This window comes from Perna viridis, chromosome 7, assembly GCF_037379345.1.
Source record: "Perna viridis isolate PV_CMFRI_1.1 ecotype Kerala chromosome 7, ASM3737934v1, whole genome shotgun sequence".
Classification (NCBI taxonomy): Eukaryota; Metazoa; Mollusca; class Bivalvia; order Mytilida; family Mytilidae; genus Perna; species Perna viridis.
The window spans coordinates 31,209,813-31,228,159 of record NC_142451.1 but is presented as its reverse complement, the minus strand read 5'-3'; the positions used below and the strand labels follow the sequence as shown (position 1 = coordinate 31,228,159).

Genomic DNA, 18,347 nt, shown 5'->3' with positions numbered 1-18,347 from the left:
GTTTTTTTTCGTGTTCTTTGTTGTGGGTGTCTGTTTTTTTTGTCTAATTCAGAATTATTATAGGAATAATTTCTTTCGTGTTCCGCTAGAATCATGGTTGCCTTAATTTTTTCAATTAAAATAAAAAATTATGAAATCATGTGCTGTAATGTTATTAAAACAATCTATTCATTGTTATCGAAATATTGTTTATGAAATCATGTTGTGCTTTGTTAATATGTTTACTATAACAAATGTTTATGCAGGGCCTTATCACCACAGTGAAGGAACTTGATCGAGAGCAGCAGGATAGATATAGGTATACAATTGTTGCCCACAAAAATGACACGCAGTCATGTACTCTTGTGGTAAGTACTGAAAGGAAACAAACTTATCACCGTATTCAGTCTGAATATATAGCTCAAGTGTACGGAATAAAGCAAATTAGTCAATGTGTCAAATTAAACAAATATTTCAAACATTTCCACATTACTTGTATTCGGAAAACTTCCCATTCTATGGTTTATGGGGGATAAATATATGGTGTAAATGTGAAGGTTATACCGTTCAAGGACTGTATCATAATATTTAATAAGGAAAAAAATATAAACCGGTGATAAGACTCAAATTTATTACTTTCATATAAACATTTCTATTATCTTGAGCATCAGTGATTCCTTTTGGGAACATGTGTATTTACGATTTGAATTAAAAGACTATTTTTCTTTTAAGATTTTCATATTTTAAATTTCTTAGGTATATGAATCTGCCATCCCAAATAACGTAAGGAAATTAAATAGACCACATCGCTTTCAAATTAAAAACGTTACGTCATAATTTATTTTCCTCCACGCAAATAATCCAGTGTAAAATGCATTTGAAAAGTTATAATTGTGCAAATAGTTCTTGGTACTTTAGGTCTTATTACAATATATGGACCGGAAGGTCGCCCACACAATTATGCCTCGGTCCATAATTTTCTTTGGCGACCAACTGGTCCATATATTGCCTTATGACCCGCAGCATAATGAATTATTATCTCAGTACATTGCGTTTCCCAGGCATTTATCTTCATTAATAAAGTTTCACTTTTTGAGTCGCAGGCCCCAGCGCCATAAAACATAAAAAAGTACTTAAGTCTGAGAAAATTCTTGATTGTTTGTGACGTCATCAGTTTCAAAGACTTAATTTGGAGTTACAATAGAAGTTAAGAATATACTCAGACTTAAGTATATTTTAACTTTATAAGCGTCTGAACCTGATGTTTTCATAAGATTATTATTTCATAAGATGACCACCATCTTAGTCTAGTTTATACGATCAGTTATCATGTGATAATAATGTGTCACATTTTTTTCTTAAAGACCGTTGTTATAAAATAATGATAACAAATCAAAAAAAAAAGGAACACCAAAAAGACATGATCGAAACTAGCGTATTTGTTGTAAGTTTGCATGATGATACCATATTTTTAGAAGGTTATTGGTGAAGTCACGATAAGAATTGGAGACGTTAATGACGAACCTCCTGTTTTTGCCCATCCATTTTACAATGCAACTGTTCCAGAAAATGAGACATCCACTTCATTAACGGTAAGTTTCCAGTGCAGGAAATGGTCCGCAAATATGTGAGAGTGATGTGTGCTTTCGACTTACAAATTTAAAACAGAGGGGATGTCAGGCTAACATTTGTTCATTGTATCTTGATCATATACATTTATTTAAGAGAATTTTCAGCAAGTTGTGGAATGTATTTGAACCCCGAAACCCAATTTGATCAACCACTGCCTAAAATAATATAATCCCTGTTGACATATAACAATACTTTACAACTTTAGAAAAAAACTCTTATTGTTAATATTTTATAATTATTGTTATTTATCAAGAGTCTTTAAGTCTCAAGAAATTTGACAAAAAAAATCGATTAATTCTTATTTTCAGTAATAAATTAATTATTTCCTGAATTAAACAAATATGAATTGAAATAGTGTGCACGCAAGATTTATTTCAATCAAGCATTCATATGAATTTTTCAAAAGTTTCGGGCAGTTATGCCATATGGAAGTCACGTACAGTGAATTTCACGTTAAAGTCATGTTAAATTAGTGTGTATTTCGTGTAAAACTTGGGATCCAAAAACTTATTTTGCCTGTGTAAAAGTGTTTTTTATCGAATTAAAGGATAAAAATGAATTTAAATTTTGAATAGATTGACAAACATATTGTCCGCTGTTAAACAAATAGTTTTCGCTTGTTATGTGTGATACTTTTTTTTTTTTTATAAATATTTTCAGATGCATGTTTTAATTAGCACAACAGACAAAGACATAAATCCGTCGGTTCTCTATAGCGTTGTTTCCCCTTCTGACAAATTTAGTATAAACAGTATTACAGGTAATTCTAAAAAAAATATGGAGACACAACGATTTATAAATTAAGCATAGACTTAAGAGAGTGTTCATTAGGAAACCAGACAGGTCCTATGGTATTTGTGGCACATAGTAAATTCAATCTCAATAATGTTTTTGTCCTAGTGTTGTTTTATGTTCAATCGGAACACCCCAGCCTTTCTAGTTACACAATAGAAAAACCTCGAAGGCAGTAGGCGGATGACTCTGTCTGGAATTTGACTGATCCGATTCTAAAATTATAGTTAAACTGGTTGAATTTTTTACCATTATTTTATCTTAGTACCTCTCTTCGCGCCAAAATTCTCGGAAGAGTTGTTGTTCTTTATTTCTAGTGATATCCAACTAAAGTGTTCAGCACCACCCTGGTGGACAGAACTACTTTGATTCGCGTATGACTACAATTCCGGCAATTTTTTCAAGAAGAAATTCTCCTTTCTGCATCCGAGATTATTTTTAGTGTAGCGGAAATGGCCGAGTAGTTCGATTTTTTTTTATGTCATCGTGATGTCAGAGAGAACATGGGACTCATAGTACATGGTCAAAGTAAACTAAACCATTTCCCTTTTTAAAAAAAAAATTGTAGCACTCCCTGGGTAGTTTATTAAGAGTGTGTTATCCAACAAACGATACATGTATCACCCTTACAATGGATTAACAAAATATAACACATATTACGACATCTCTTTCAAATTGTTATCATTTTGATCTTTGTAAAAGTTTTGCTAAATTGTTGAAAAATTAACAAAATGTTTGTTTACGATCCTTAAATTGCTCCTTTTACGACCAAGCTGCATTACTTGACATAAATTTTCGACCTGTCCAATATCATTTCTCTGACAGTGGCACTGAGATGAAAATGTTTTGAAATCAAAATTTGGAATGGGCCACTAACGGTCTGTAAATATAGGTCTTCCATGGACACCCTTATAGTTAATGAAAACAAAACATAAAATATAAGTATAAGTATACATATAGATAAAATTCGACTGAAATTGATTTCTTAATAGGTTCTATTTTTTTAGGTTGTCAAATCATATTTCAGAAGAAACATTGGGTATTTCAAAAATATAATTTAAAAAAGTAATACTCATAATGCAATCTGCGTACTTGCAAATTAATAGCATGCTGGTACTAGTATGTTTTTTTTACACAGATTTTGTTGTTACATGTACAATAAATTGTTGAAAAAAAGTACAAAATTTGTCAACTTATGGTATTTTATTTAGATGAGTATTATATTTTACGACAGAACTCAAAAGCTTCAACAGATCAAACATTTCCACGATCATAAAAAATGCAAATTGAATTTTTATTTTGTTTTAATAGGCGAAATAAAAACAATAAGAGTGCTTGACAGAGAAACTGATCCTACGTACGAGATAACTGTCAGAGCCAACGACAGTGTTAACAGTGCCACGGCAACGGTAACAGTTCAAGTACTTGACAAAAATGATAACGAACCAAAGTTTTCAAGACATGTCCCAGGGTGAGTGATTCACATCAAAAAGATTATATCGTCACTAAAAAAGTGGGATCACCTTGTCCGTAGTTCATTCCTTCAGTCCGTCCTTCCAAAAGGGTAATCAAGGGAACCAAGGTTATAGCGATAATCAAAAGAATGTAATCCATGGACAAAGGCCAGACGTGGAAAACAGACATACACAACAAAGAATATAAAGTAACTAAAATCATACATACAAAGTAACAAAAGCAAATAAGCAACTCGGACTCTGCTTTCAAGACATACCCGCCGAGTTGTTCATAAAAAGTCAAGTCTGGGGTAGACAAACGAGGAAAGGAAAACTATGACCCGTTGAATAAATCAGTTTTTATGGTGCAGATGGATACACCATAACGTCGAATTCTCGTCGCAATTATCTCCGCTGCACATGATTTTAAATTTGGTGTGTGACTATATAGGGATAGGAAATATTGTGTTAGCAATTTTGGTTGCTCCCCGATATCAACTTCCTGCTCTATATGGGGAATGCATAGCACGACAATGCCTGCAACGACTTGGTTAAGACATAGTCATATGGTATTTATTTATTTTTTTAAATGTTAAGAGGGGAATGTCACGTGCTAATTCCCGTTCCTTTACCGCACTATAATCCCCGTTTAGATTCTTAAGAACAATTACTATTGTAGGTGTTAATCGATTGGTTTACTGTCCTTAGAAATTGACATTTCCTTGAACATTGATAATGCCTTCGCCTGCGGTTGGAGGCATCAGCAACAGTTCAAGTAATATTACCACCCATTTAATGTATAATGATAATATCGCTACTTAAACATTTAAGTACCAGTACATATAAAAATTCAGACACTGCCAATGGTAAAGTTATTTATGGAGTAGAAAAACCCATCAAGGAAACAATGCTTATTAAATCTACATAGGCTATATTTCCACATAACAATAATCTTTATTGTATTTAGATATGTATTTTTGAGAAAATTGTGCATTCATCTCCATATAAAAACTACCAAATCTAACCAAATCAAGATGGATAACTCTTGCAAAGTGCCAATTTCATGTACTTTCTACATGATTTTAATCCCTAAAGTGCAACAACCAATGAAAAAGTAAGGCGGATAATGTGATCAGTAACTGTTTCTGAACAAAAAAAAAAGTTTTCGACATGCATGAATCGCATCCCGTCTGATTTTTCTTTTGAAAAATTCCTGCTACTTAAAAAAGAACGAGTATGTATACGGATACCCGAAACAAATTTATGAACAAAGCCAAAGGCTGAGTGCGGAAAAGCAGGTAAAATTTATATAAACAGCAAACGTTGAAAAAGGACTCTTCGTAGGAAAACATTACTTATACATATACAAGTTTTGTTTTTCAATCTAATTTTGAAAATACCTGATCACGCCAATGTAGCCAAAACAAAATATTGAAAGACAGGACCGCTTTAAATATGCAGTTTGAACTCTGGAAAACTCTCAATACTGAAATAACCATATTGACCCTCGATGAATATGAATCATGTCGACCCAATTAAATTTTCTAAATATGATATAGACGAAATTTGAAAGCAGTGCATTTGATTACCTTACATTAGTGTTCTTCTAGTCATGACTTGTATATACTGATCTTCTGTATGCTTTTATTTTACATTTTTAGTATTTTGACCTTAACCATTTGTACTTGTACTACTTTTGTTGTGGTAGGAGCATATCTTACGTTATATGTAACTCAATAATTATAGACAAAATATTATTTTAACTTTGAACAGTGTTTTATACCTTTTTGAGATTTGCACATCCCATAATGTTAATTTTTGACCTAATTTAATATGAAAGATTGACATGTTAAAGTAAGTCTTCTTTTTTTCTGCAATATATGCTATCAGCGGCAACCGCCTCGGTGGTGTCAGGGTAGTGTGCAGGCCTCGAGTGCGGGAGATCGTTGGTTCTTATTAAAATTGGTAGTTACTGCTTCTCTACCAATCGCGTGGTTTAAAAAATAGAGTGATGATTAGTGTGCTCGGAGTCTGAATAATGTGTTCAAGTGGGGAGACATGCCTACCAGCGGGCTGTTGTTTCCATGAGTTACCACAATAAAGACCCCGCTCTGCGTGTCCGACTAGTACAAGGCCAATCGTTCTCGTCCTGAAATTCATGAAATATCTACCATTAGATGTCAAACCTTAATCAATCAATTAATCATTTGTTTATACATTTTGTAGTATGTAACCCCAACTATAGTGTTTAATCTTGTTTAATTTGATATATGCTAACATACATATTCAGATGCAGATCTAGGCATGTTGTCGGTCATTTTTGTATTTACAGATTCATTCGGAGAGCAGTTTGAATATAGCTTTATTATTACTGTAGAAGATAAAGCCATAACGAATTCTCCTTTTGTTTTCTGTAAATTGTATACATAGACAATAACAGTGAATTGAGTTGAAAAAAGCTAAGTAACGAACGAGGATTAGAATCGGGATGAAAAACAAGGCTTTGCCGAGCGTTTTTATTATTAGTGACAAATTCGTATATCGTTTTTATTTGTCAACCTTATTTTTATCAACCTTAAATAGTACCGAAGAAACACCTTAGTCCTTTAACTATTTTTGTCAGCCCTATTATTATTAACTTCCAAAGTGGTAAAATTTGGGTGCCATGTTTTGATCATCTCTATCTTGGAAAAAGCTAATATTCGATTTGTATTTAATCAACGAAGTTAGCTATTGTTTCCTATACTAATATGGTTCTCAGTTGCATTTAATAAGTATACAAGAATGAAGCCGCAATAATACCGTTTTTAAGCTTATGATATACATGCACAAACCGGATATTGATGTCTTTTTTGTCATAAGTATACTGAACCAAGTTGTTGATAATATAACCACTTAAATTATTATTGTCTTCATACTGCAATCTAAAGCATTTATTAATTAAGTTCGCTTTTTATTACGACGTGGCTTTTTAAAAATTTCTTCCCTACTAGTTGCCTCGATAATGACACTACGACATACAGGTAGTTCATTCAAGCATAGGAAAGTAGTGATATACATTCCAGTGACTGTATATCACCAGAAAATCTACTGTAAATACATTTTGGTGATCAAATAGAACGATTGCCGCATAAATAATCATTATCAGTAACAAATCTTCTGACAAATTTTGAGTAAAATTTCCTCGGCAGAGTTTGAGCAATTAGAACAAAAAAGTAATTTGGTGTTTAAAATCTGAAGTATTGATAGAATTGAACCATTTTAGTAACAAGGGTCTTTGACAGTGGTCAGATTAATATCAAGTATTTTCGCATTTCAGAAAATTTATATTTCTCAATGTAGCCATAGTCAAATGTAATCAATACTATTTTAATGTGAATCTTCAACAGTGAAAAATTGTTTAAGTCTTTTCTGGTACAATGTCAATTAAAACCTGAATTTCAGGTGTTAATCAAAGCGTTTTATTGACTACTGTAAACCAGAATGTTTTTGCCTTTTATGATATCAGTCCAATATTGATAGTATCTATTTTTGCCATTAACATTCAGTTAAAAATGCGTTTCCATAATAAAGGGACATTTTCGCGATGTTTTCCTACTGGCGAAAGTAGCGAAAATAAATTGCTTGCGAAAATAAGTTCATTTACAGTCATTACGGCCAATATAAATCACTTCTAGTAAGTCCACTGTGATGTGTTCTATTATTTATATATTTCATTCAAAAGTCAAATATCACAAAAAAGGGTTATTTTGTTTACAGTTTTTCAGTGTCAGAAAACGCATCAATAGGCACAGTGGTTATATCTATATCAGCCAATGATTCTGACGAAGGGAAAAATGCCGAGATTACATATGACCTTGACAGTCCAGGAGGCTTTTTCAAAATCGATCAAACTACTGGTGAAATAAAGTTACTACGGGAGCTAGATCGTGAAAAATCACCGATTCATTATATCACAGTTTATGCACGTGATAATGGTGACAACATTTTGTCTTCAACATCAACCTTAACGGTTACAGTCACGGACATTAATGACAACAGTCCTAAGTTCAATTTAAGTGAAATGACAGTGTCTGTTGAAGAGAACAACGACTGCACAACAGCTATCCTGAAATTGAATGCTACTGATGCAGATGAGGACAATACCCAAAATAGCCAGATAACCTACACTATTGTGAGGTAGTGACTGTAGATTATTTAGGACAATAAGTCGCTGATATATTACCACGACTTCCTTTAACAATTTTGAACATAAAATTTCTTTTCAAAGTTAGAAAACATACTTGATTATTTTTTTTTATAATTAAACCTAAAAGTAACAAAAGATACATATATATATTTCTTTTAGAATGTTCAATCATTTTTTAGTACCTATTGTCACTCATATGACTAGTTCTGGTATGTTGGTTGTCTCGTTGGTTCTGTAGGGTTTGTATTCCTATTTTTTTTCAGCAATGATCAAGACATTACTATAGACAATAATGGTGTACTGAAATGCAGACAATCTTTTGATTTTGAACAGCAACGGTCTCATACAGTAGTCATACGTGCCTCAGACAATGGGAAACCACCGCTATTTGCTGAACAGAATGTAACCGTTAATATAAATGATGTGAATGATAATCAACCAGAATTTAAGAAACAACTAACTAATCTAACAATAAGGTATTAAACGTTTCTCATTTTAAAGATGTTTTGGGTCCAATTTGAGGATCTAATTTATGTTTGTTATTGCTTATGAGTATTCATCAAGTAAAAATAAATTTCTCGTATCCGAGTATTTTGATTATTTTTATTGCAATAGAAATCGAACATATACGTGTACACAAAAGTATTTGTTTTTAGGTTTTTCATACATATATATGTACCATACATCGAGTACTAAGTTACAACCCTGATTTTTCCTACGAGAAGGACAGACCCGGCCAGGGAAAGCTACATCTAATAGCTACATTTGATATTGCCCAGCTGACCGAGTGGTCTACGGTGCTGCTCTTTGTGCCATAGATGTCACATCGGTACGAGTTCGAGTCCCGCAGAGAAAACAACAAAAAATTTGCTTCTCAAATTTGACAGTTCTAACATCATTAGGAATGTTTCAGACCCCTCTATGCTTTCTATATCTTCCCTGTATCAATTTGATACGATGGAGCAGTGTAGCGAATAGAGTCGCCACATTTCGAGACCTATATATTTGACAGAGCACTGCATTTATCTTTTCATTGAAATGCTGTGATAACCTGAGTCATATATTATACTTGATAAAATGATGCTATAATTGGGATAGATCAAAAGTTCACACTCGGAAATTAGAGAAAGGGGAAGTATCAAGTTATTATTGGCTTATTTTGTTAAAATTTGTCAATATGGCATACTGTTCCAACAACAAATCTCACACCCTGTACGCCACTGCATAACAATAACACCACACACAAATACAACTGCAACCAACAAGAAAAATGTAAATTAATTATTTTTTTTTTATATTTCGTTAGAAAAAGGGAACTTATTTATTATTTTCAAAAAGTAATGTTTACTTCCAGGTATGTCAACGGCGGCTCCAGCATTTCCCAAATCGTTGAAATTGTCAGTGCTACTGATAGGGATTCGGGTGAAAATGGAATGGTGACTTACAACATGAGTGGAACAGCAGCATCCTTCCTAAATATTGATCCTGATCGTGGTATAATACGTACGAACAAAGGCATGGTGCCAATAAACCAACAATATACCCTTACTGTTATAGTCAAAGATAAAGGAGATCCACCAAAACAAACTTCGAGTAATATAAATGTCAATTTCCAAGCTATTCAAACACAGCCGGTAAAGTTTAACCAAGAACTTCTTGAATTTACAATCAGTGAAAATAATGCAATTGGTAATCGAATTGGGTCAATTAGAAATAACGTATTGCATCCTTCTGGGACGAATGTATTGTTTGAAATTATAGATACTGTGTCAGTAACTGCATTCTCAATTAATGCCAGCACTGGAATTATTACTTCGTCGCTCACTTTAGACAGAGAAGTTCAGGATAACCATGAGTTTGTTGTCAAAGTGAAGAACTCTGTCAATGGAGAACAGAGTGATCTTTCTGTGGTAAGAACATAGACGATCAGTCTACTACGTCATTCAAACAGCATTTCTCTAATTAACTATGACGATGATGAATTCATTTACAAAAATGTGTTAAATTAACAATGCATCAATACCGGTACAATACACAGATTTGATATCGTATTAATCTTAAGAACCAAATATGAAATACATGTAGGATACTTCATCGTCGAAGATTTTATATATTTTGTAAACTTATAACAATCCAGCATTTTTAGGTAAGTCGTTCTTTGCCACTTTGTTCGCCATAAAAAAAAATTGCTGTTTAGGATAACTGTAAGGTACCTTTTCGGTAGTTTACATAAAAAAAATAAAGGGTTATTTTAACATAGATACAAATTTTCGAAAATTTGTTCCTCAAAACTGATGAAGAATATTTCTTGACAATCCTATTGATATATACAGATACGAGTAGAAGTTGAAGACGAAAATGACGAAAAACCTGTTTTTGGAAGAGTCCAAGATTACACGTACACAATCAGTGAACACCTAGACACTGGTGCACACGCCACGGCAGATGTTGAAGAAATAACAGCCAGTGATGCAGATATTGGAAATAACGCAATAATAGACTTCAAAATCGAGGATGGCGGTGGTTAGTAAACGTGTATTTTTTTCCTTATCATATATGTAAATTATAACATGTTTGCAGAAAAACGAAAGTTGAAGTTAAAGTTTCATTTTAAAACTAAAGTGATTTACTACAGAAACTCGGTTTAAGAATTCTTATAATGAAACGATTTTCTAGTAGACATAGCGGTTAAAATAATTGACCAGAAATTGCTCTACCCTTACATTGGTATTATCCAAGTACTTATACCACAAAACATCCCTAAATAACCATTGAAGTCTGTGAAGTATTGATAGGTCAATCTTCCTGAACCTTTTCCCTATATAAGCAGGTAAAAATTTCTTCGACACAGGATAAATTCAAATTTCTTTTCACTTGTTTTTTAGTTGTATTAAAATGTTGAGGCAAAATACCAAATTGAGTAAAATGATGTGCCACCCATTCCTTGATTCTTATAAAGAATGGGACATAAAAGTCTTATTATACATGAAGAGTTTTCGCAATTGCTTATATATAAGTTAAACAACTGTTACCTACTTGACAAAAATGATCATGACTTTAACGTTACATGTTTGAACATGATGATAATTGAGGCATTTCACGTGGTGCATTTTATAACATTAAGAAAAAAATCTTTCTCAATCTTTTTAAGAAGGAAATTACTCTTTTCCTGTGAAGCCTGTAGAAGCCGATAAACTAAATAACATTTGATTGGTTATGAGTGAGAGAATGTTTTATTTAGTATCATACTAATATTTTTTAACAGATTGCATAAAAAAGTTTAAACTTACAACTATGGCAGAAAACAAAATGGCTGTATCGTTAAATGAAAATGTTGACTACGAGAAGATGAAAAGTTGTACTTTCCTAGTTACGGTATGTACACGTGTATTTATTGAAGTTATCCCAGTGTACCTGAGTATGAACAACGTTAAACACTTTCCCCCTAAACAATGGAATTCTTACTTTCGTTCTAAAGTACTTGTACACCAATGATATTCTATTGTCATATGTTGTAAAACCATTGATATCATTGTTTTTATGACATATCATGTATAACGAAAATAGACGATATGTTTCATAGTTTCCATTTCGATTTGTTACTATTTTAATCTTGTTTCGTTTGGTTTGGTTTATTTTTTTTTTATGTTTGTTGTTTTTTTGAGCCCCTTTTTCTACGTACCTATAAGATTAATTATTGATCTTTTCAGGCCTTCAATCGCTACGAGCCACAAATGAATTCCACTGTTCGTGCCGTTGTAAGGATAATGGATTATAATGACAACGATCCTGTTTTTGAAGGTCACACAAACAATGAATATGACATTGACATACCGGAGGATACAACAATAAACTCTGAGGTAATATTTGAACAGTACATTTTTCGCTTCAAGTAAAAACAATTTGAAAATATTGAAACCTTTAGAAAACCAGATGCGTGTTTTTAAAAGTTATGACATTGTGTTACATATTACAGTAAAACCTTTCTATGCCAAAGCCGTTTTCTACTATATAAGATGTCCAGTTAATACAGGTGCTCGGTTAACCCTGGTTTAAATTACATTTAAACTGATAAATTCAAAACGTATACAGGTTATAGGATAGTGCATTTGTTGCGTTTCACCACATCTGTTCCTTTTTTTACTGTTGGTTTAGACAAGTATGGGCTTAAATCAGTATTCGGTTTTAACAGTTCTAGATCTGCTACATTTTTGAAGTGATACACAACTGTACATTGACAATACTACATCATAAGGAGTGATCTGTAAAAACAATAGATAATGTTTTGAAGCGTGGCATGAGCTAATTAAGTAGCTGTCTTTGGAAGAATCAGGCAAAATCTGAAAAATGTGATACACCCCAAAAAAGACTACATATTTTTTTATTTTTGTAATTAGGTTGTTTTATGGCTCTATACTATGAAATGTGTAATTATTTATTCAAATCTGCCTGCTATTATTAGATAATCCACATTGAAAATCGAGTAGATTCTGTTGTATTTGAGTGCCATTTATTTGATTTATCTCCCTTAATTTTGAAGTCTACAGTGCATTTTATATAATTTTTATCTCCTAAGAGCACGGGTTATATGAAAAACCACATGTTAATTTCTGTCTACTATGACATTTCAAACAAAATATCAAAAATAAAAATATGTAGGCTTTTATCCCCATGAATCACATTTTGTATGATCCTTAGCTGGAGTCCTACTTAAATCACAACAAGCAAATAATGCAGATTTGATCTAAAGGACATAGGCCATAACACAATAAGTAAATTTATTTGTTGCCAAATTTGCTATTAAATGATATGTTTGCATTTTTGTATAATTAATATAACGGAATAAAGAGAGATTACTCTTGATATAGGACTTTTTCGTGTGTTTTATGTATTTAATTACTTTTACAGCAACATTTTATATGAAAAAGGTGACTGATATTTTGAACTTTGTTATCTACTTAGTGAGATTTTAAACTTTAGAGCATAAGAATTGTATAGCTTCTGCTCATGTAAAACTGCCACTGAAATGTCCGTCTTAAATTTTACATGTAAAATACCCGTATGTCACTCAGAAATGAATATGTCAATTAGTAAGTTACGTAACAAATTTTATGTGTAAATTATAGAACACATTAGACATACACAACATATTTATGTTGCCTTAATTTGATTTTAAGCCGATAGTTATCGGTAGGGTGACTGATGCAGATGACCGGGAGAATAAAGACGTGGAGCTTAAAATATCAGACGATTGCTGGTTCAACAGTATCAAGGGTATGGACTATAATGTAAACAATATATATGGAGCAGGATCTTGTCTTTAAACAAGCGAATGCCCCTTTTAGCTCACCTGGCCTTCAAATAACATGGCCGCCGTTACTGTTACTAAATATAGAACAAAGGAGTCATACAGTAGTTTTTTTGCATATATTGCCAAAACCGTTAGGTTGAAAGTGTTAAGCATGATGAGATGTATCTGTGGTCAAATGTTTGTTTTTTAAGCTTTTTTTGGTATTTTTTTTCATACTTTTTCATGTAATTTATGTAATCGCAATTTTATTTAGAATTCCGTAATGAAAATTATCGGATAGATACACAACATACGTGGCGTCTCGTAGCACTCCACCGTAAAATAGTCACGGAAGGAAACTTTGCAGAGCTTATAAAACTTATTAATTTGGGTAACGGAAACTGAATATAAAAGAAAACAAATACCTTGCACTTCAGAAAAACATCGATAAATAGATTATTTAGTATTTTTTTCAACTTGCGGGAGTTTCTCATGCTCTTCTCGTCTCGCCGCGAAGTCGCTTGACGAGATAAGCAGGATAAACTCCCTCTCATTGAAAAAAAATATTGGATAATCTAATATTATCGAAAGTGCAATTATTATTCAGCACTGTGATACAAAAATGTGTAAAAGGGTTGGTTCACTTTTCAAGACATTCGACCGAACTATTTCTTGAAAATTAAAAAAATCCCCCAGCAGTAATATTTGTTGCTTTTAATATGTAGGCAAGCATATAGACAATTTAAAAAAAAGATGCTGTAAATTGTGTTTGAATCGACAACTAAAATAAGATCATTTTTAATTTCTATCATAACGCAATTTGTGTTCATGTAGGGTAAGTAAGTCTCTTTCTAGTCTCATTTTCTTTGCCGAAAGTTCCGATGTAGAACGTATTAAAAACCGAAGACCGATCTGCATTTTATTGTTTACTTTCGGGTATTCGAAACGCTGTATAACAATGCAAAATCGTATATTTTATGTTTTTTTTAATACCTTTATCATTTAGAAATATATATTTGTCATTTTTTATTGGTATTTTTTACACAAAAAGATGTTTTCCCTTAACACTGAACTCAACGTTCTCTAAATGACAAATCTCCATGCTTTTGAATGGTAGTCTAAGACCCATTCTCCTGAAATCACGGGATCACACGACGAGACTTGCATACCCTATTGTTCGGTCTCAATATCTAATTATCAATAACTTCCATATTAACAATAGATGAAAAATGCAATTTTCATAACTGTTTATAATTATGTAAATCAAATAATATTTAATATACATATATAAAGAATATTTAATAATATCTTTTGTAGATGATGAACAATTTTCCCTGAAGCTAAAACCAAGTCAAACCCTGGATTATGATGATGGACCAATCACGAATAAATGTGTAATTACAGCAAACGATAAAGCCAAAGACGAAAATCTTAGACGATCTGCTACAGCAACAGTCAACATTAGAATAACTGATGTGAATGATAATCCACCAGTTTTTGACAAGAAAAAAAAATATGTCAACGTACCCAGAGATGAGGAAATAGATTTTATTATCACAACTGTTGTTGCAACTGACAGAGATTCGGGTTCAAATGGCAATATTACATATAGTTTAAGTAAGAACAAACATTCTGTAATCTCTGTGATAGCTCGTTTTGCTTTTAGTGGACTACTTAAGAGACCCTCCATTTACAAAGCAGGCAGATCATATGATATGGGCGGCGCACGGAAAATTCTGCTGAAATGTCTATTTACATCAGTAGATAGACTGCTGGATAACTTTGTTGCATCAGGATTTAATTGATTTTCAAACCTTTGTTTATGCCAAACAGTCGTACATGTATTATCAATTTCAAGAATACGGTCAAATTAATTGTTTTATAAGTAAATCACTCTTGCATCTTTTTCATGTTTATCAATTGTTTGATATTTATACAAAAAGAGCTTCTGGTAAGTTTTTATGATAATGTATAAGTTATCAATTAAGTCTCATTAGAATACTTCAAAGTTTATCGATCACAGATGATAGATTGGAACGATAGTTTACTGCAAGGTTTTGTTTTCACTTTGAGATAGCTGACTTTGTTGTTCATACACACTTTACAGATTAAGTGTTCTTGAACCTATTTTCCAGGAAACTCAGCACATTCAGCCAGCTTTACAATTAACCCATCGACTGGTGCATTAAAGATAAATGCTCCGTTAATAGCTATTGAAAAGGACAAGATAACACTGACGATTATTGCAACAGATAAAGGAAGCCCCTTGCTTTCTGATACCATGCAGGTACGGTCCGATAGAGTAAGAAGTAATTTAGTAATTGATTTAAACATTCTCTAAAATACTTGTAGGTAGAATATGAATGGTTTGTCAGATGATTTTGAATTCTTACAATTTGCTCAATATTTTGAGATATTTATTAAACATGACCCATAACCCATTCACCAGTTTGTCATGCCTGCCCAATAACTGCACCATGCCAAATTCTCTTCTCCGAACATAAAAAGGGCAATATAGTGATAATAATGATAATATTAATAAAAAAAGCAGCAAACATGTTTGGAATCAGTGAATTATATCTACTCAATATCATTCTATTCAAAGATAAACTTTCTTTTCCAATTGACCTTTTTTCAGTATAGAACAAATTGAAAATCGTCAATACATTTACATTATATTGTTTTGTTTTGACATTAGACTTCGTTTTATCCTTACATTTAAAACTTTAAGTAGCACTCCAGCTAAGAATCATGCAACATGTGATACATTGTTTGAAAGCATATTTTAGTCCCCTACCGCTTTATAGCCAAAGGGGACTTTAGATGTACAATCCATCCGTCTGTCTGTCCATCCGTCCCACCCTCTGTCTGTCAGTCCGGAAAAAAATTTTCAAACTTTTTTCTAAATCTTGCAGATATACCTTGATGAGTAACTTATCATGTTATCACTTCGATTTGCTCCGCTGATTTTTATTATGGCCCTTGATTTTGAAAAAAAAAATACCGAAATTTAAGTTTTTCTCACTTTTTTGTAAATGCTTAGATATACTGAGCTGATTTTTGCAATGTGTGTGTACCCATACGTGTTACAGATCAAGTATACGTTTGGTTTGGTTCCGCTGGTTTTTATCCCAGTTATGACTTTTGAATTTGAAAAAAATACCGAAATTTAAGTTTTCTGCACTTTTTCTAAATGCTTGCAGATAATGAGCTAATTTTTGATATATTTGTCTACCGTGATGAGTTACAGAACAAGTGTACGTCTTGTTCCACTCCGTTGATTTTTGTCCGAGTTATGGTACTTGAACTTTGAAAAAAGTACCGAAATTTTAGTTTTCCGCACTTTTTTCTAAATGCTTGCAGATATTGAGCTGATTTTTGGTGTGTGAGTCTATCTTGATAAGTTACAGATCAAGTCTACATTTCGTTCTGCTTTACTTGATATTCCAAGGTAGTATTTGGGACAGTGATATAAACAGCCGGTAGGGGATAATGTATTGTTTTGCAATACTCCTGGAATGCTTATTTTTTTTATATTTTGTTTACAATGTTTCAGTTAATCGAAAATACCATGTGGATTTTCATAGAACCTTTTTGAATGTACTGTAGAATTCAAAACTAAGGGAGATAACTCTGTAGATGACATTAAAATACAGTAGCAACCATTGGATTTTCAATGTAAATTATCACCTAAGGGGAGACAGATTGTAAAGATTGATTATACATTTTATCATATAGACCTATAAAGCAACTTTATAACAAAAATAAAAATCAAAATGTGTAGCCTTTTTTTTGGGGGTGTATCACATATTGCAGAATTTGCATGATTCTTACAAAGAATGGTACTTAAGGATAAAAGGCTTTCACTAGATTAACAAATATGTTTATTATTTCTCCCTTCTATACAATGTAGGTATCAACAATTAAAACAAACATTCTTTATTATTGCTGCAAATTTACCATGTTTACAAAACTTTACAATGCGATGACTTTTTGATTCATTCATATATCAATTATTTACTAACAAATTGCAGAGAATATTTAATTTGATATAAAAAATATACCAATTCTTGCCCACAGGTGGAAATAAACATCACTGATGAGAACCCTAGACCGTTTTTTACTAAATCAGGTTCTGTGGAGATTCAAGAACATAATACACTCCCTGATGGTTTAATTGAGCAAGTTGTGGCTTACGACAGAAAATCAGGCATAGTTGAGATATGTGACTGTATTTACTACATAGATACTAAAAGAGGTTGGTAAGATTCACCATATCAATTTTCTTTTCATTTAGTATTGAGGAGCTGATCGTTATACTTAAATACTGAGTGAAATGATGAATACTGTACATATTGGGTGAAATAATAGTATACAATATATTTTATCACTTGGTTGTATACCAGCGTATTAAGCACGAAGTTATTGAATACTACGTAGGTAAGGTAGACATAATGAGGATGGTATTATATAAATAGCATATAGCTAAGAGGGTGATAGAGCAGTTTGTTACCCCGAAAAAATAGTTGTCACTATATTTTCAAGGGATAACAAACCTCTCTATCACCCTCTAAGCTATATGTTATTTATTTTATTATACTGAGTGTTCTATTGTCATTTTTCAAAGTAAATTTTAACAGTCAGTTTTGTATGTTTGTCGTTTGTCTTTATTTTCTTCATTAAAGTTGTTTTATTTTCTTTCAAGTTTGCCTTGATTTCAAACTGAAAAATGTAAACTGTGGGTCACACGCCTTATTGGGACCTTTATTGAATGTATTGGTGGTGGGCCTTTTCCCTGCTGAAAAACACAAATGTCAAAAACATATTTTTATTGTTTTTGTTTTTTACTGTTTTAAGTTTTTTTTTGTGTATAGTTATGTAATCTAACTATACATACGCGATTTAACAACAACAAGAAAGAAATTCAAAAACAAAAAACAACCAAAAAAAAAAAAAAAAAAAAAAACCAATAGAAAAAACAAAACAAAAAACGCTGGACTGAAATCCTATG

At 32.2% G+C, this 18,347-nt stretch overlaps 1 protein-coding gene across 11 annotated transcripts in view; it reads left to right on the top strand.

The window, feature by feature from the left end:
* Window positions 1-18,347, top strand: part of LOC148612278 (protocadherin Fat 4-like) — a 50,372-nt gene that overhangs the window by 18,162 nt on the left and 13,863 nt on the right. For 10 of the 11 annotated variants that reach the window (XM_088593557.1, XM_088593558.1, XM_088593564.1 and 7 more), the window contains 14 exons: window positions 246-347; window positions 1,455-1,571; window positions 2,272-2,371; window positions 3,715-3,874; window positions 7,617-8,036; window positions 8,310-8,522; window positions 9,401-9,956; window positions 10,380-10,569; window positions 11,312-11,421; window positions 11,757-11,906; window positions 13,224-13,320; window positions 14,654-14,953; window positions 15,472-15,623; window positions 17,417-17,594. In XM_088593557.1, the coding sequence (XP_088449683.1) occupies window positions 246-347; window positions 1,455-1,571; window positions 2,272-2,371; window positions 3,715-3,874; window positions 7,617-8,036; window positions 8,310-8,522; window positions 9,401-9,956; window positions 10,380-10,569; window positions 11,312-11,421; window positions 11,757-11,906; window positions 13,224-13,320; window positions 14,654-14,953; window positions 15,472-15,623; window positions 17,417-17,594 (2,845 nt within the window). The remainder of the gene's footprint in view (window positions 1-245; window positions 348-1,454; window positions 1,572-2,271; window positions 2,372-3,714; window positions 3,875-7,616; window positions 8,037-8,309; window positions 8,523-9,400; window positions 9,957-10,379; window positions 10,570-11,311; window positions 11,422-11,756; window positions 11,907-13,223; window positions 13,321-14,653; window positions 14,954-15,471; window positions 15,624-17,416; window positions 17,595-18,347) is intronic. The other variant, XM_088593563.1, reaches the window with a different exon arrangement.